Source organism: Micropterus dolomieu, linkage group LG19 (genome assembly GCF_021292245.1).
Source record: "Micropterus dolomieu isolate WLL.071019.BEF.003 ecotype Adirondacks linkage group LG19, ASM2129224v1, whole genome shotgun sequence".
In the NCBI taxonomy this organism is placed as follows: Eukaryota; Metazoa; Chordata; class Actinopteri; order Centrarchiformes; family Centrarchidae; genus Micropterus; species Micropterus dolomieu.
In genome coordinates, this window is record NC_060168.1 from 27701725 (window position 1) to 27722282 (window position 20558).

Consider the following 20558-nt stretch of genomic DNA (forward strand, 5'->3'; position numbering starts at 1 on the left):
ATCCTTGGTCATTGTTGTATTTATTGTAATTCCACAGTTCTGAAAACATGTAAAATGTATATTACATTAAGACATATATAATTACAATGGCTGTAATGTAATGTATGATGCTGTTACTTATTTCACCACTGTGAACTTCAACAAATGATAGACAAATTAGCTAAACTTTCTACCTAACAATGCCAATAAGCAATGGCCTCTAACACTACCGTGTCTGCCTGGAAACAACCTCCACAGTAATTCGTTTTATTACGTTATTACATTTAGACCCAATCCTGAAGCTACACTGAGGTGCATTATATCTTTAAAAAGATAGTGGTGCTCCTTTAGAGTTATCCAAGTGCCAAGTTGTACAAGCATTCAAAACTAATATATGAGTCTAACTTTGTTACATTTTTGTTAAATGTTGCACAAGAAGCCAGTGCAGACAGCTGCAACTGCAGTACTGCTCTACATCTCCACAAACTACCCACTTTTCCAGACTGTCCCACATAAAAACAAAACCAGAGAAACAGTGGGAGCAGTTGACCAAGGCGTCTGTGTTCGCCTGTAATCAGTTTAAAAAATGGACTATATTTATTACTTGAGACAATATACATTTGTTAACCTCTTTTTGCGTACTGTGCATACTGCTGTCCCTTTCATTTCAGAGGGAAATAGTGTATTTTGTACTACACTGCATTTATCAGTTGGTCAACTGATAGAAAATTTGTCTTATTTTATATTTATTATAGTTAAGAATTTAGAATTGTGTCCAATTAGTTGGACACAACAAGCGTTGTGAAGGTGTCACTTTGGGCTCTAAATAATTGTGAGGCATTTATCACTATTTTCAGAATTGTCCAATTGCTCCACCTCAACCAACTACAACGGTAAACTCCTGCTTTTACAGTGAGGCACAAGTAGTAATAATCTAATTATATAATATAAAGTATAATAGCATAAGAGTCACAGTGGCTGTTTTCCTGCTTTAGGTACTTTTACTTATGTACATTGTCCTGATTATACTTTTCAAAAGTAACATTTTCAATGCTGGTCTTTTCCTTGTAACAGAATGCTTTTAAAGTGTACGTTTACTCAAGTTAAAGATCTTTCACCACTGTGGATAATGAGTTCCCCGCATGGGCTGCATGGTTCACCCTGTAATCATTGTGTTTCCGACTGTCTGTGAAAGCAGCATCAGCTCCGCCAACTTGTTGCACCACCACAGAAACGCCCCCTCCTCCCTCTCTGTCTCTCTCTGTATTTTTTTTTAATCTCGGCCACGGGTCGGTCAATATCTCACTTGTTAAGCAGAGCAGAGACATGGCTGCTAACCGGGTGATCGTGTACGGCGGAAGAGGCGCTCTGGGCTCAAAATGTGTCCAACATTTCAAATCTAAAGGATGGGTGAGTGATAACGGTAAACCGTAAATATGCTAACACGCTGCTAAATGCTAAGCTAACGTTAACTGTGTTTTCTCTTTATGAAATGAATAGTGGGTTGCTAGCATCGACATGGCTGCAAACGACGAGGCAAACGAAAACGTGGTTGTGAAGTTGAGTGAATCTTTCACCGAGCAAGCAGGACAGGTGAGCTGCAGATGACATTTATATGAATGGCGTGGTTGCTGTTTCTGTCTCATAAATGTCAACCCGAAGAGCGAACAGCCAACAGTAAAGCCGCTGCGACCAGCAGCTAAAGTGTTAATCGTGGTGTGAATCCAATAGATTGTAAATATGATTTGCTTGTTGTTCTTATTTTGCATCGATCAGTCTGACTTTGCTAAAAAAAAAAAAAAAATGTGTACACTAATGCTGCGTTCAAGTCAAATTGGAAAAGTAGGAACAACTGGACGCTTTTTACAAGCAGAGCTGCTAAGTTGCTTTGTGAATGCAACATTTTATTTCAGTTTTTCACTATGGCATTTTGGTAAGCTCGTGCAAGATTGTGAATCATTCACAATCCAAAATTGTATTTATTTTTTTTAATTATATGAAACAAAATAATTATATATTTGCAGCCTTGTGACCATCAACCAATTTACCATGCTGTTACCATCCAGTTAATGCTGTGCAACAGTTGGGGTACAACCCAGACAGGTAAAAATGTAAAATACTAAAGCTGATGTAATTTTCTTCTGATGAGACCGTACATTAACACATTGTTATGTTGTCTTTGTCTTTATTTAGCCAAGTAACATTACTTTACTTAAATTCTGTAGCATACCTCATGAATGCACAGTTTTGTGTTTTCATTTTTTTTGCAATAAAGGTTATTACGAAAATCTCTGTATTCATCACTTGGAGGTTGGTGTCAGTGATTTCTCCAAATATCTTGGAGAAATTGGCATAGAACATGTATTCAAAGCTTGCAGCTGGCGTGTGAGCTGAAATGTAGTCATCATTGAAAAGCCATTTGCCCTGTGGCTTTATGAAAAGGTGTTTGTAGTTATCTCTTGTTTTGTGCAGGTGACGACAGATGTGGCCCAGTTGCTAGGGGAGCAGAAAGTGGATGCCATCTTGTGTGTAGCAGGAGGATGGGCGGGAGGAAGCTGTAGTTCCAAAGGTCAGAGTTCAACCTTTTGTTTGCTGTAACATTAATCATCAGCCAATAATTTCCTTCAGCAATTCATGCTTAGATTTAAACTCAGCCTAAATAAATAGTTTGAAGCCTCCAGCTCACCCTGGTTGTTTGTGTCCAGAGAAGGTTTTATTCTGCCAGTTAGTTTATTCCATTTATCTCACAACTTGCATGAAAAACTACCTGGCAGTAAAAGGAAATCAGCAATTCTCAGTACTTAGGACCAGACTAGATATCCACTGTGCAGCTCTAAGACTCACTGATTAACACTTGTTTGTTTATTCAATTCAAGACCTACAATATAAAGATTAGCCCTTTTTCAACGGGTTGTAACTATTAATTGCATCTGAGTTGTTGCCAGGCAAACAGTGGAGACGCTGGGAAGTTTATGGTTCCAGCTAAAAAAAATGATTGCGTACATAAATCCCTGTAAAACGATTTGTCATTTTTAAAATTAGTTTTTTGTAGAGTTTAAGCAGTCTAGTCTGCTAAGCTTAGCTAAACGGCTGCTGGCTATAGCTTTATATTTAACAGACCGACGGAGAGTGGTATTGATCTTCTTATGTAAGCAGAAAGCAAATGAGCGTATTACCTAAAATGTTCCAGCACTTAAAAAGGTGATCCATAGATGCATGTTGGGCGAATTATAAAATTCAGTCAGTGAATTAAAATTAGACTTTTAAAAATGTTTTTGTCTCTCTTAGATTTATACAAAAACGCAGATCTTATGTGGAAACAGAGTGTGTGGACCTCCACTATCTCCAGCCACCTCGCCACTCTGCACCTAAAACCAGGTGGGCTGTTGACTTTGGCTGGGGCCAAAGCAGCCCTGTCAGGCACTGGAGGTAAGAGACACACACTTGTGTTTACTATTCTCATCATGATGACCTGATTTGGCCGCGTGTCACGTCACTGTTGGCGGCAGACTTTGATATATTCGAGATTTTATTTATTGCATATGTCTTTGTTGTCCAACCTGCCAATTCAAATAATGTAGGTAATAGAAAACACTGCAGGGATTTGATCAGGGAATTGATACACTGATCAGAGACATGAGGGATCTCACGCCACTCACAACAGTTCCGTGGAAAAGTTGTCGATAAAATGGATCCAGGACAAAACAAGAGGGGAAAAAAAGATAGAATAGCTAATGATCTCATTTGGAAGCCATTGGGCTGCGGTGGTTAGTGTTTGTTTCTTAAACAATAGGTCAGCCTGTTTATCCATCAGCAACCTTATGCTCTGCCCTTGAGTAATTGACTGAACTCGGACGTGCTCACTAATTTTTGACCTTTTCGATACAAGACCAGGTAAATAGTTCAAATGTAACTGATTGGGGTTCATTAAATCAGCTAATGACTATACAAGGCAATAAATAACATGAACAGAAGAGGACTGGTTTATGTGAAATCTGATCCCGAGAGCCACAGAATACTATATGACTGTTTCCACTCAAGTAAAACTGAACTTCATGTTCGGTGTAGTGCCGCTTTAATGTTGTTTATTCTGTATTATGTTTTAAGGGTTAATCATCATTTATCCAGCATACATACCAAACATTGATAGTTGCAGCTTCTCTAATGAGTTAATATGCGGCTTTTCTTTGCCATATATGATGGTCAACTAAATATTTTCTCTCTCTCTCGATAGATAGATTTTATATATATATTTATAAAAAATAAAATGAACGGAGGGATACATAACAAACCTTATCTTCATAATTTTGGATGGTGTGCTGGTAGATTACGTTCTACCTATAGTTGACAGTTGTTAATGTGGCAACAGTGCACCTCATGTCAGCCTCTCAGGCATCCAGAAAGGCTTTGTGGTCCCATGTGACATTCAGCCTCCCCGTATATCCAAGCCAACCATGTGATGGGCTGAGATCCAGCTCTACAATACAATATGAAGCACTGGCTCAGCAGTCGGCACAAAGCCGACAAGATCATTGGCTGGTTGGCTAGAAAGAGAATGACTCAGCAGTTCTGGCTTCATTTACATTTTCCACGCTGACGGCGTGTGTTAACTGCACTGATACAGTTTGGAGTTCCTAATGTCTATTTTTCTCTTTTGACTTAGCTTGTATTTATGTAGGAACCTGCCCCTATGCATTTTAAACAAGAAATGTAAAAGTTACATCTAATATTCTCATAAACCCATATCTGTGTGGCCTAATTAAATGTGAGTCACTGAGAGGTATGTTCATCCTATCTTCTGTGGCTGAGTGTTGATGAGGAAGGCACGTTAGGATAACTAATAGTATTAACTTTGAAGGTTATTGTAAACATTTTTTTTTTTTTTATGAATGAATGCCAAGTGAAATGTTGGAAGCATCATTGGGTTGGGATGATGTGGGGGATAACCAACCAAAATCTGAAAGTTTCTTTTCAAAATATCATGTCAGCATGGAAAGTAGTGAAAAAGCATGATCATTTGGGGATTCACAAGATATTTTGTAAAGTAGTAAAGAAAAATGTTTCTTGTCCTGACTCAATTATCTTTGTGTACAATTGTGTCCATCCACATAATAGATTACCTTTTACTTGGAATTCCAAAGCAAACTTAAAGTGGTCATATTATGTTCATTTTCAGGGTCATTTTATTTAGTGGTTGTACCAGAACAGGTTTTGGTTTCATTTTCAAAACACCATATTTATTGTCATAGTGCACATTGCTTCAGCTCCTCTTTTCTCCCTGTGTGTTGAATGCTCCGTTTTAGCTATGGAGTGATGCATCTAACTTCTAAAAGATCTTTGTTGGGAGTTGCACATGCACAGTACCCATAGTTAAGGACTACTAGCCAATCAGAAGCAGAGTAGGGTGGATTATGTTAATTAATGTGCGTTAGGGTTAGGGTCTATGCACAGCAAAGAATGTTGTTTCCTCTATTCAAGCAACTTAACTTCCATACAAAAGCCCGGTCCAGTTTTCATTTGTACATAAAGTAAAAAAGATTAGCCTGTGAAATATCAGTAGTGCATCTTTTTATTCAATAGTCATGGATAGAGACTTGTCCATTGACTGCACTGGCAATCTGGGACACTACAGTATCACGTGTTTACGAATGATACTGTAGAGTCACAGATTTTCACTCCAGTTGGCTTAATGAAGTCCTTCGTTTGAATGTGTCTTCCTCTGATCCAGTGTCCCATTGCATCCTACTCTCTGGAGCTTGTTGCACCAGTTGTTCATAAGTTTAAACTTAGCCTTGTTATATATTTACTAAGTAGAGTCCTTTAGTCTGTTTCACCAACCTGTTAGCTATGCAGCAAATGAAAGCAGTGTTAACTTCACTATCCTTGAGCTCTATTGCATGACTGGCATCCCTAACTCGTGCTTCCCTTGATTTTGCTCTTTGAGTAAAAAAAAAAAACAACCCTGTGATAAAGCCATATCACCACCCCTTGTTCCTATTGGTCAGTTCTTTGTAAGCCTGTCATAAGATTGGTTTATTGGGGTGGGTAGATGCTTAGCATTTTTTGCAAAGCTCTTTAAGATGTTCGGGGGGGCACTTAATGTTTCCAGATGCTGAAGCTACAAAACATCCCTATGAGTTAGTTGAGGCCTGGTTCATGGAGAAATATTGTGCAAGTACAGAAAACCGAACAAAAAGTTAGGAATATTTAGTATGTATGTAGTCAGTAAATACCTGGTTACTACTTCAATTTTAAAAACCTCAAAATCTTCCTTCCATAGATATTTCCAGTGTTTTTCCACTTGACCACTCTCTGCTGAATCAATGTCATCCACTCCTGGGCACAGCGCATGATGCATTTGATGTGGTCTATGTTGCCTTTGCAAACTGAAATTTCCTCCAGAACACTAAAAGACATATTCTGTGCTCCCCAGGCATGGTAGGCTATGGCATGGCCAAAGCTGCAGTCCACCAGCTGTGTCAGAGTCTTGCAGCAAAAAACAGCGGGATGCCATCAGGAGCTGCTGCTGTGGCTATACTACCGTGAGTAGTGCTGTGAAATGTTGTGTATACACTTGGTCAAGATGCACATTTAGTCCTAATGTGCTGAACTGCATTCCCATGATGCGGCAATGGAGAGATGTACTGCACTCACAGGTAGGGTCTTTTTAAATTAACAGTCCACCACATTTCATCTTCTACGGTATTAAATTCTACGGTATTAGTTTTCTAACAAAAACTAATGTAATGTCTGTCTGTCTTATTTTGAGTTAGTGGTTTTGGACGGTAAAGGGATAAAACAAGAAAAGGGGAAGCTTTTTAGATTTCCTTGAACTGCAATAGACTAAGATATTGTAACATGATGCTAGTAAACTACACACAGCATATTCATGTTTACCAATGTGGATGTTCTACGATGCTTTATGAAAAAGGGACCACAGATGTTTTCATTTCTTTCTCCCCTGGACGGAGGGCTCACTGACGTCTAGTTGGATGTTATTGGGCTTTTTTGCTAGATTTATTAGTTATTGTTGGCAGAAAACAGATTTCTTGCTAGACTCCATATCCAGCAACATGAGTTTATTAAAGAAACAAGACAAATATACAGGTCTCAGTAAATGTGCATAGGATTCTCTTTTCTGTTACAGCAATGTTTTGTGCTTTAGGTTGAAAAAGTGGTGTGTATTTAACATAAACGTCTTGCACGGTGTAGCTTTAACAATGCAGGCAGCCAGTAAAAGGAGTGAGGATGAAAGCTGTGCTTTAAAATTAGGGTGGATGGATAAATGCTAGGGGAAGATAAGCTACAGGAATAAAAGATGGAGAAGGTCGCCAATTTCACCCAGCAGATCTCTTATAGTGCACAGGATCTGTTTTGAGTTGGTGTGAGTGACGCACACAGTTCCCTATGCATCATCGCCTGCTCTGTTTGCTTATTGAATTTAAAACCAGTGTTTTTGCAGTGTCATGGTGAGAAGCTGGAAATGGATTTTCAGGGGTGTATTTTGCTCCTGCTCTCTCTTTGGTTATATTCTCCACCAACATGAGGCTGGGCTGAGCCTGCCTAACCAGCATGCTGTCACATCTGTTCAGCATTAGCCCCGTGACTTGCATTTCTGTTACAGCCTGTGTCCCCCAACCCTCTTGTGCTGTACTATCATATACTAACACTGTATAGCTCCATAGCATTTGTGGGAATTCACAATATAGAGTGTATTAATGTGAAGGCCAAGTGGTCGAATAATGAAATAATAAAAAATATAAAGATTTAAAGCATGTACAGTAAGAAAGCAAAAAGCAATTGTATTAATGCCCCCTTCGCTCTTTCTACAGTTTAATAGTACTTTATGAAAAAAGTCCTCTTGTAGTTAAATGTATGTGTGTAAAGCTTATGCCCCTGCCCCCACAAAAAAATACTACAGTACTCCTAGGTCAGGATATTTTGTTGTTTATAAGCTATTATACACGGACATAATAAATTATTATTAGTATATCAGTATGCTTGTTGTAAAGGTGACATGAAAATGAAATTATGCTGTGCAATTCAACACAGTGATATTTGAAGTCATGAATATGATAATAAAACAGAAACAAGATGCAAATGACTTTATCTTTTTTTTTCAATTCCACACAAACCCTGTATGCCCCCCCCCGCCACTCAGACGGTCATACTCACCCTGATTGTCATCTTGCTTAATTTGATAGGGTTACCTTGGATACGCCAATGAACAGGAAGTTCATGCCTGACGCAGACTTCGGTTCCTGGACGCCGCTGGAGTACATTGCAGAGTGAGTGCTTACGCGAATAATGATTCATAGTCTCATTTACAGGCTGTAGAGAGCTCTGTAAATATTATTATATTTTAGAACACATCATAAAAACACCACTCAATGACTTTCATAGATCTTTGTATTACAATGTTTTGTAAAAGCTTTGCATTAAGGATAATTCCACCCTTAACCTGCCACATGTAGCCATCCACTAGTTTTCTATTGACCTCCTTTGTCTCCCAAAATGCCTCTACACAGGTCTTGTTATGGTCAAGGTAAGACTTGACTTAAATAAATAAATCACAATATACACATTTGGCCAAAAAATATTCCAAATGTTCCAGCATTTTTGCACGTTGAACACAGGACACGACTTTCTTGTCTATGCCCAGAAACAGGGAATTAAAATAAATGGAGTTATGCTCAAGTGACTCTGACATAATAGTATGTGTCTTTTTGTTCTCTGTGCTAGTACCACACAAGCACATGCATTGTTCAGGTGGTGTAAAACTCCCATCTTCTACATGTCTTTGATCACGACTGGCCCCCTGCTGACATAGAAACATGTCCTCATGTGTCTAATTTACATGATGTCCTGTTGAAGATACATTTCTCTCTGAGTGTTTGGTGTCGGTCCAAACAGCTCTTTGATTCTGAGGGTCAGACACCCTAAACATCAGATTTACCCTTTGATGCTTAAGATAACAGAAACATTTTCAGCTATCAGACAACATTAAAGTTACTGGAAATAACCTGACATGACAGTTGAGCACAAGAATGTGAGAATACACTGACAAATGAGCACAGAATTCAGAGTACATTACCAATAGCTATTTTAAACAATAATCTTAAAGTATAAAGAGTATTTTTTTTTTCTTCTGTAAAACACATATTACCCACGTATATTACATTACATTCAATTATTAGTAATCAGTCCTTCCAGAAGTGAAATGGGTCTCCTATGTGTGGTGTAAATATACCCAGGTACTTGTCTGATGTCATCTTTACAATTTTTTTTTATTTTTTTTTTTAAACAAAACCAAGATGGAATAGATTCTAAATGGAACATTTTACCACAAGATGGCAAAACAGATCTACACTTGTCTGGTAGTGCAGTGTGATTGATGACACAGGTGTGTGTATGTGTTGTATTTTTTCTTGCTTGCTCATCACTGTAACTCATCCAATTTTCTGTCTTTGTAGTATGACATTTATTCTCTCAATTATGGAACCCACATGCCATAAATCAAAGATTTAATCATATACTACTTTTATAAACAATTTACTTGATCTTACTTGACTAATGCAACCTGCAAAAAGTAAGTAAAGATTGATAACATATTTTTATTTAACAGTTCTAAAACCTCAACAATTCAACTTCAGTAGGAGAAGATAATATGATTTAAAGTTTTTATATATATATATATATATATATATATATATATATATATATATATATATAAAAAAAGTATTTACTCAACTAATTAGTACATTGGAGACTGTTAGATGGATTAGATGGGATTTGATCCCGTTTGATAATACCTAAGGAAACAGATGAAGGTCTGAGGACAGAAATAGACATAATCTGCATGGTGGGAAATTAAGAGAGGTGGCGCTCAGTGCTATATTGTCCCTTTTCCCTATCCTCTCTCTGGCTTTCAAATGACAAACTTCATTCATGTTACACATCATCATTACTTTGGAAATGCAGGTTGTCAAGTTCATTATTCAGCATTCATGTAGGACCCAGACTGTAAATGTGCCATTTGTACTCTAGGACGTTAAATCACTTTTTTTAGTAAGATCCTAGTGCTGCCCACAGCTAGCTATGATTAAAAAATGTTTAGTATTAGTGCTGATACAATACCAGATTATTGGTATTGACACCAAATAAATACTTTTTGCAATACCTTACTGTTGAAATATAATTTTTTCCTTTACAAACCAATTTTTTTTATTTACCAAAGGAAGCTAAACTACACAGCATCTGTGTAATTGTGCAGCTGTACAAGAACATTGCCTAAATGAAGAATAAAATACAAAGTAAAATTGACAAAATTGATTGAATTGAGCAAATATTTCAAATATGTAAACAGGAATAAAAATCTGACCCAGAATTCAGTGCCAACCTTCGGTACTTAGTAAATTACACAGTTGGTTACCTTCCTTCTATACCATGGCAACTGAAGTTACTTGTTTCTGATTGGCTGGCAGGTTTAAAAAATAAAAAAGGCTGTATATAATTTGTTTGATGGTTATTTTTATGGTAGTCTGTCTCTATTGGGTGAGTATTTGGATTTGACGTGCAACAAAGATCCCTGGCTGGAATTTAAATGGGGATAACATAACTATATGGGATTTATGTGGCATACATCAAAACCACGAGGCCACCAGGACCACCTGTAAATGGAAAATATATTGTGAATATTACTGCACAATGATAGTAGTAGTAGTAGTAGTAGTAGTGTATGTATGTGATGTATTTGTATGAGAAGGTGCTGCAAAGATGAATGTAGAAATTTGCTATAATGGTCTTAGACACGGTACCTCTCTTGGGATATAAGGTATTGTAATACTACAGAGTATTAAACAAATGAACATGTGAGGGTTTTGACTGCTTCACAAATATTGCTTCCATTTCTGTGTTTTACTCCAGATTGTTCTTCGAGTGGACCACAGGGGTAAACCGGCCAGCTTCAGGAAGTCTCATGCAGCTACTGACCTCCACTGGTGAAACCCAAGCTGTGGCTGCACAGTAGAGGATTGAGTGGAGCTGTCGAGGTGTTGATGGGGGTTGGGAGGGGGGGAGAGATGGATGGAAGCAGAGATGAGGAGATGGAGAGACACAAAGATACACTGGTGGAGAGAGGGGAGGAGGAAATGGGGATGGAGAGTTGGGGAGATAGGAGTGATGAAGAGGGTTGGAGGGTGTAGAGGTGAAAAAGAGAGATAGTGACAGAGAGCAACTAAATAAAATAAGGAGGTGGAGAAGAGATGGCTAGATGGGTTTGTTTTAGAGGGCTGGGGTGTGGGGGGCCGTGGACTTTCATTGCAAATGCAGCCTCACAGCACCATCTAGCTGTACATTCTCTTAATTGACAAAAAGTCAGTCAGACTATGTCAAGTCTCCAGTAATAATAATACACTATTGGCTAATTATAGACATACTCTATAAGGCGCACTCTCCACTCCTACACAATAATTTAGACGATTTGTTCAAACTGTTCTTTCAGAGATAAGTGAAGGGTGTTAAATGAGACACATTTCATATCAAAATGTTTATATAGCTCTTTTTTGGTCAGGACTGTGCGGAAGAGGTCACTGATTAAGATACATATATCATTTGACATACAATACATTGTAATTCTGTGTCATAGCATTGTTATTACAATAATTATAATGTAGAAAATGGCTTAAAATAAAAAAAGATGTATTGTTTTTTTCTGTAATTCACCATATTTTTCTTTTCTAAAGACTCCCCTTCCTCCAAAATATATATCCAAAACATCATACCTACACTAGCAACAGTACCTTTCTTTACCATCTGTGAAATTCAACAAAGCTTGTCAGTCCAGTGTGACATGTGAGATTTGTAGACTTTTTAGTTTGTACTGTCTCAAAACTTCAATGTCGAAGAAAGCCGCTGTCGCCTCGCAAACGGACAAAATGCAGTTTAAAGTGGAGTGGCCTTATTTTGTGTTTGGAGCTATCAAGTCAAAGTGTCCTTGGTGTCCGCGATATGAAAAAGGTGCTCTGTTTCTGTTGTGGGTCTTGTACTGTGTCAAATTCACAATAAAATTCGTCAACATAAAGGATCGATTTGACATTCAAAGTTCATTCTTGACCTTGAAAACAACAGTTGACAAAAGATTCTCACCCCAAGGTACAGTAAGTAGCTTTCAGTTATTACACATGTTTGAAATCACTCCGTATATACTTGTATACTTTTATAAGTGTCCAAATTCTGAGTGTTAAATTTCTGCACAATATAGTGCCCTTAAAAACAAGTCGTTTCCAAGACATGTACACCACTTTTTGAAAACAATCCCACAACACATTTTAATAGATACAAAAGATGACACTTGTGCTTCACTTGAAGTGATGGCAGAATGATAATGTTTCATACTGTGTCAAATCTTAACTTACTGGCCTCTAAAGAATAATCTATTGAGTGTCTGGCAGATAGAGAATAGGGAGTGAGTGAACATGGGATTGATTTCATACACAGCCCTGGTTTTGTCAGATTTCTCAGTTGTAGAAATGTTATTTTCAATATTTTTTTTTTCTGAGGACCTATAAAAAGATTTTTCATCCATATTGATTGAAAAAGTGAAGTTCAACATTCATTATTAAGCTTGGAATCAGCAACTGACAGAAAATAAAACTCACTTCAAAGTCCATTTTTGTAGCTGTTTGGATCATCACACTAAATTGACCTTGAGGTGAGATGCTCAATAAAATGATCTACAGTTGTAAAAACATTTTAAAGTGGGCATTTGATAAAAACATGCCACAATACTATGTGACAGTCGCATCGTTTTTCAAGTGCAGAATAATACACATTTAGTGGGCTAGTGAGTATTTCAATCAGTAGGGCAGTGTATTTGGGATTGACTCATTCATCGTAATGAAGGAACATGTCACCCAGTGAAACAGTGGAGCTCTGTGGCACAGAGGAACAAGATATATCAGACGTGACAGACATAACTTTTGAAATTTATACATTAATTGTTGGATTTAGGCTTATGATGTTGTATATAAGCAAACACTAGATGGTGCTCTCTAATAAAAGTTCCTCTGCTGGTCTGTTTTTCAGTGGAATCCATATTAATCTCAATATGCACTGCCATGCATACAATGTGTAAAAATAACTTACAGAAGAGCCCTTTAGCATCACTCTCCTGCACTGAACTGATTGCTGAGCATCCAGGCCTTTCACCTTGGTAAATGCAAATCTCTACAGTGGCGACATGTGGGAAGACATCAATTTAAAAGTTGTATTATGATGAATAGATTAGTTTAAAACCCCATTCCTCTTTGCGCAAAATGTTGTTGTTGTTCAACCAACCCATATATTCACCTTCAGCATGGACCAGAATGCACATAAATAGACTACGGGGCAGCTGCTGGGCCTTAGTCTTAAACTCCACTATTTCTCTCGGCTGGCCACAGTTCCTGGGGACTATATGGCTGTTGACAAGCACACTGCAATAAATCACCATGCTGAGGATTAATAGGAAAGAGCAAAGCGCCCCAGCTCACTGTAGCTGATATGTATTTATTCTAGGTAGCATAGCAATTCATCTCGCTGTGTATATGCCCTGTGTGTATGTGTGTGTGTGTTTGCATGTGTGTGTGTGAGGGCCTGAAGCGAATTCAACACGTTTATGCATACATTACCTCCCACGATGCCAGCACTATAGAGTGATTGCCCATGGGGATCGAGTCAATGTTTATCACAGAAAGCGTTTCAGCTGATCAAAGATTACCGCTGAGACAGAGCATGTTGTTCCTGTTTCAGCTGGGGCAGATAAGTTGTCACCCAGTGCCACAGATGCTATTGTTTTGTACAATGAGAATCTGTGAGAAGCAAATTATTTGTATGTCACAGGTGCAGCGGTGTGCTAAAGAGAATTTATCCGTGGTGCTCTTCTTTTAAGCTGCAGCAGTACGTTTTTCACATCTCATCTGTAGTCTGAAAGTGAGTATGTAAATACAGGATGACTGATTTAAGAATATCTGTTGTCTTATTCACACTGTTAAACAAGGAGTCAACAACAGAGTCACATGAGGTCAACAGAACAATATAGAGTGACAGTGAAACTAGGTGTTCTATCACAATACACTTAATTAATGATGCATATCATGACATGGTAAATATTCTTGAAACTCAGTTGTGAAAATGTTAAAATAACCAGATGAAAATGTTTAACAAGTGAAGGTTCATGACGATGGGGCGCTGATTGTGAACTGCAGATCCCTGGTTCCAATCCTCGGGGTAAATCCACAATTACCATAAAGTAGTCCTGGTCAAGCAATTGCATTATTTCCAAATTTACTTCCAAACTGGCTACATCACAACAATAAATTAACTTATAATTGATGAAAGCTTTAACATGTCTGTTATGTCTTACCTGCATACAGGAAGTGCCACGCTTTGCATTTCCAGTAGCAGCCCTAACTGTTTTTTTGGCGTTGTCCCGTTCCTCACCTCAGTCAGATGATCACATTTTATGTTGTCACCTTTAGGATTTATGATTCCTATTTGGCTGATTCCTATTTCTTGAAAAAAGATCCATCCATCCATTTAATCATCCTGGTTAAATTAAGGTCAGATAAATAAAAAATCAGTTGTAATGAGATGAATCATCCAAAGCTGATATAGTACACCCTTCCTTTAGTGCTTTTTCTGATATTTACCGTTAGACTATGCTGAAGTGTATATGGTAATATAACGAGTGAAACTGGCTCCTAGTCTTTCCTTTTACCCATTTCTAATTAAGCCTGTCAGGAGTGTCTTTAATGTTTTAATTTTGATATTCCACCCATAATTATATTAAATAAAGTGAGGAGCAGTGTTTCTGTTCAGTGGCTAGAGAACAGTTGGAGTTCTCTGAATTTGCCTCTAATGGCACAATACTATGCTTTGACTACTACTATTGGACCTGGGTAGTTATAGCATTAGTAGTGACAAGAAAAAACCCATTTACAGAGGTTCTAGTTTATTGACAGAAAATCCAGACAAAGTGAAGTCACTTCGCAGATTTATGAAAAGCGCAGTAAAACAGAGGTGAGCGATTGGCTTCAGAGTTGTCTGAAAAATAAAACCTACACATACAGGCATATTGGCCTACAGGGGCGTTATGCTCTGTGCTTATCACTTTAACAGGGTTTTGTTGTCTGTAAACCATCAAGTTCAGTATGAAATAATGGGAAACTGGTGCTAATTTGAGATCAAACCAGCTCATGACCTCCTCCACATCATCCTCTCCCCTGAGTATACTCTGTATTTTTTATTATTTACTTCTAGATTCTAAAAATAAAAGCTGCTTCAAAATAAACATATAAAAATATGTGCGCCAACACAGTGCCTCTTTAAAACTCCTAACCGACATTTATGTTGATTCCATATAATTAGTGATTATAGTTTTCATCTCAAAAGTGTTGGGTTTTTATATGCTGGACATAAAACCATATAAAAGATTACATTGCACACAGAGAACCTGTGATGGCATTAGTTTTATTGACAGTGGATTGAGGCTTTCAAGCACAGGCTGTCTCAGTGATTCATTGTGTGAAGCCAGGAGAAGAGCAGCGTCCAGTCCTACTTACATGAAACCCCTGGAGGTGACTTTCCTGATTAAAGCGCCGCAACCTACGCTACATGTTGGTGTGTGATGTACATTGTGTCTGTATATATGCATGTGCATACTTGCTTGTGTGCAATGTGCATACTTTGGATTTATGTATGTAGATTTGTCTTTTTCTTAATCTTACAATTTTTAGTTTTGTCATTTTTACATGTTTTTATCAGTGGTCTCGTCTATTTTCTTCTTTCTCTGTCCCTTCTGTAAAGCACCTTGTAAGTACAGTTTTAAATAGTGCCAATTAAATTAACTTTACTTTTTATTTCTTATCCTATGTGCATATATATGTGTGCACATGTATTTATTTTGCACAGTGCTTGCATTGGTATAAATGTGTGTACTTTGTGTGTGCATCAGTTTAATGAATGTGTATTTCTGTGTTGAAGAGGTAATGTCTGAGATGGTGGGGCGCCATGTGGAAGCCATTGAGACCTGGAGCGGCAGTGAACGTGGAAGGTGAGGCCAGATGGTAGTGGTTAGCCCTTGGCTGCTCTGGGTAACCTGACCTACAGGGGAGGAACCCCTCTGCCTCCCGAGGACCAGCCGCCACATGTGTTGCGTGAGAGTAAGTCACCCAAAACCCAGGAACCGCCTCTCGGCTTCCTGACTCCCTGTTCTCATAGCTGAGGCTGTTTTTTTAACTGAGGATCTAAAATAACAAACTAGAAACGGGATCAGACAGTAACAGTTCATAGACAGGATCATGGAGGATCCTGAGTTTTGATGAAGTCTGATTCATGTGTTTATCCTGCATTAGCCCTTTATACAACAATAAAGAATATCCTCATCATGCATTAGTACAGCAGAAACCTTAAACATATTATTGTACAGATCTGTGGTGGAATGTACCTTTTTACTCAGGTACTTTACTCGAGTGCTTCCATTTTATGTTATGTGACACCTGAAATCTATGGTTACCTTGCAGGATATTTTATATAAAGCAGATGTTCCTTGCTATAGATTACTACCCGATAGTATGTACAGTTAAAAGTTAAAATTTGTTTCATATTGACCAGATACTTTTAAGTGTATTTTGCTGATTATAATTCTACTTAATTCTTTACTTAAGTAAGAATTTGAATGTGGGACTTATTCTGGAGTATTTTTACACTGTTTTGCTACTTTTACTTTAAGATCCCCTCCTGACATGTTTTAAGACGTATAAAAATAATCTGCTTGACAATAATATATGACTGATAAGGTTCTATGACAAAAAACTTAAAAAATTCTTAAAATTGCATCTACTCCTTCTACCTAACTGAAAAATCCAAAACCTATGAATGCACATTTTTTTTTCCAAAAGTTGAACAGAAGATATCTCCTGTTTCATTGTGAAGTCAGTGTGCACTAAAGTTTAAGTTTCCACATCGCAGTAGTTTAAGTGGAATGTTGGACTATGATTGGCTTCCAAACCAGTTGTGATGTCTCAAAATCATGCTTGTATGTACATGTGTTAAACTCAGACTTTAAACTTTCTCCCTTCGGCAGATGGGCGTGAAAACAGCCTTCTAAAGCCTTCTTAATCGCATACATCATTCAAGATTCAAGGTTCAAAATGCCGCTTTATTGTCATTATACAATACAGAATTGCACAATTACATGCAGTTGTAGTCCTCTCCATGCTACACACACAGAAAATGTATAAACATATATTCATTTTTAAATGAGAATAGAATAAAACTGTAAAATATGCAAAAAAAAAGAACAAAGTGCAGAACATTAAAACCTTCCAAATGAAGCAATAAGCAAAACACATTTTTAAGTGGATGGGGACTTCTGCAGTAGCAGAGTAGTACATTCAAACAATCATAATAAGCTGTATTGTACATAATGAAGACTAATATTGCTTTCTGTTTGTAGTTGTACCCACCTTGGTCTCTAGATGGCACTAAGTCATAAGTGAACTTGGGGTGTATGGGAGCTTAATTAAAATGTGAGTGATACTTTTTGATTTAATTAAATGCCCCTCAAGCCAGTAACTCACAGCACAGGGTCAACGTGAATAGAGAATTTATTTGTCAAATAGGCAGCATCAGGTACAGTGTCTCTTAAGAACCATACAGCTTGAGATGGTGCTTGAGATGGTACTCAACATCTGCTCAGTGAGAGGTGAGCCACTGTTTGAAAAATCTATGTCAATGAATAAATGATGGGCTGACGAAGACCTGCTCCATATTTTCTTCCAATGCACACAATAATGAATCTGAATCTCTAAAATCACGCAACGTAGAAGAAAAACTTGAAAAATGCAAAAGGTTGTGTTTGACAAATCAGGAAAGCAGGAACAACAGTAGCTTTAATGTCTTTTGGAGTGTTTTGATTTGTGATTACATGGAAGTTATGTGGGAACATAACTGGCCTGTCTAGAATGTCACTTTAACGGTAAAAACATGCTGACAGCAATGGCTCAGTTTGCACAGTAGTTTCTGTCAAACCTCTCCTATGTATATTACTGTTTTCTGTCTGAGGTGGTGCATAGTATATGCGGTGGCCCCCTGTAAGTCACATTGGACATGGTGTGATAAAGTCTGTCTTAGTGCAGAATTTAGTATTTGAAAAAAGTGGGATGAAAAGAACCAAAGTCAGCTGTGGTGTACAGATTGAAGATAATATTGTAAATCTGCAACTTTTGTAAGTTTTAGTGTTTTTCCGTTAACTCATGTAACTGTCATTTAGCGTAGCAGTATCTTTACACCACCCTATTGTTTTTTCTCCTCACACTCTACACCTCTCCATGCTGTAACAATCATAAAGGTATCTCAAATACGCATATCCATCCAAAATATATATTCTAAATCACAAGTAAATGGATGGGATTTATACATATTTATCTTATTCACCCAAAGCGCTTTGATTCAGCAATGCACACACACAGATGTGGCACAGAGTTGTCAAGCAAGGTGCCGGCCTGACCATCAGGAACAATTCAGGGTTTACTGTCTTGCTCAAGGACACTTTGACAGGTGGACAGGAGACACCGGCGATCAAACCACCAATCCTGCAATACTGAACCACCCACTCTGCCTCATGAGCCACAGCCACACCACAATATATTAAATATTTTAAATACATGATCTTAAATGTTTTCATTTTAAAGTAACACTCTGGTTATAGCTTGTTTTATAAGGTGCATAGTGCTGACATGAAAAGTCGATTATAGCATTGACAGAAAATAAATCTGCAACAATATATTTTGATTAATCAGGCAAACATCAGCTGGATCTGACTTCTAAAAGATGAGGATTTCCTTCTTTTCTCTGTTTTATATAATTTCAAATAGAATATTTTTGGGTTTTGGATTGTTGGATGGTCAAAACAAGCAATTTGAAGGTGTCTCTTTGCTCTCTGGAGACTTCTTTTACTATTTTCTAACATTTTCTAACCTAAAACAGTAGTTCCCAACCTTTTCTGTCTGACCTACTCAATTTAAATCGTACAAGTTCTCCTTTATCAACACTGCTGTCATATTCCAAATAAGTTGGTTTGAATAATTTTTACTACTATCACTGGCAGATGCAACCATTTATCCATTAATGTTTATAATATCAATTATTGATTTCAAAAACTCTTTGTTTCATTGGTTTATTGTAGCTGGTAATTTGTAACTATTGCAACAACTAATAAAGATCAGCTTTAAACCAATTTGCAATCATGTTTGTGAGTTTATTTTCCTACTCACAACACAAATCATAATTGCAACTATTGTCAAATCTGCTGAGGTTCTCCTAAATCTTTCCACATAGCCCCTAGCACCTGTGAAAGTACTGCCAGGGGTTTAAATACCCACAGCTGGGAACCACTGGCCTCAGTGATTAATCAATGATCAGTTAATAAATTATTATTATTTTTTAACTTTTAAACTTTTAACCATAAAAGATATTTTATATGGAAAAATCTGCTGTACTTCCCCACCCTCACCCCACAGTGTGTTTTCTTCATCAGCTCTTATTTCTAAACAAGCATTTCTTTGTTGCATGCCTTAGCAGATGTGGTGCATTTGACACAGCGCTTCTGGCTCTGGTCTTACACGTTCTGTTGTTGGTCGCTTGTAACACTGGTGATCTAGGAATGGAAATTTCTTGTACTGTTGCTCTAAATTTTAGTGTCAATGGATAAATGCCCAAAATGTAAATCCATTGTAAATGCCTCTGGCCAAACTGGAGTTAGTGATGACAACATCCGTGGGGATGAAGGCAGGCTACCATTAAAGGTAATGGCCTCATTGTCAGGCCGGCTGTGGGGTTGGGGTGAGGGTGTGGAGGGCCGGCATTACATGTGACCCATCTAATCACACCTGTCACTTCTGGGACCAGAAGTATCTAACAGGTTCTTGTTCCTGGTTGTTTTTACCTTGTAATAGAGCAGGTGGAGCATTTGTTTTCAAATTAGGGATTGACAAAGGTCTTTGATGACGGGAGGAAATTGTTAGAAGAAGCAAAGGTAGAACTCTGGCAGGCATTCCGGTCGTGCATGAGACATGTCATATAGTAATGTTTCATGACATCCTCAACGTACGTTAAAGAGGAAAATGGCTTTTTGATGTCTGCATATCCCCTGAGATGCTGGTGTCAACACGCACCCCTACACTCTTACACACACACTCTGAATAAACTGAAATGTATGCTCTGTGAGTGAGTATTTAGGTCTGTGGGATTTGTTTTGTAACATCTGTACAGTAATCAAAAATACATGTATGACAACTGTAAAATAAGCATTTTTCTCCCAAACAGTGATTTGGGCTTGGAATGCATTTTATGCAAAATTATGCATTTATTCAACATTTAGGTATGAAAAGGTAATCTGCATTTATCAGGTATGTGTTTACATACTGAAAAATAGAGTGATAGATCTGTTTATTAATCCAACATCCATAGTTACTAGTTTTACTCTGCAGATTAAGATGTTACACAAAAAACATTTGATTATCTTTTAAATTATGATG

General features: G+C 37.6%; 1 protein-coding gene across 2 annotated transcripts in view; it reads left to right on the plus strand.

The window, feature by feature from the left end:
• The window catches only part of qdpra (quinoid dihydropteridine reductase a), a 12581-nt gene extending 520 nt beyond the window's left edge, over positions 1-12061 (plus strand). The window contains exons 1-7 of one of the 2 annotated variants that reach the window (XM_046031520.1): positions 1201-1389; positions 1480-1572; positions 2452-2548; positions 3268-3408; positions 6413-6521; positions 8184-8267; positions 10906-12061. In XM_046031520.1, the coding sequence (XP_045887476.1) occupies positions 1306-1389; positions 1480-1572; positions 2452-2548; positions 3268-3408; positions 6413-6521; positions 8184-8267; positions 10906-11008 (711 nt within the window). In that variant the 5' untranslated portion in view covers positions 1201-1305 and the 3' untranslated portion in view covers positions 11009-12061. Of the gene's footprint in view, positions 1-1200; positions 1390-1479; positions 1573-2451; positions 2549-3267; positions 3409-6412; positions 6522-8183; positions 8268-10905 lie in introns of those variants that run through there. The other variant, XM_046031519.1, reaches the window with a different exon arrangement.
• The last annotated feature ends 8497 nt before the right edge of the window (positions 12062-20558 follow it).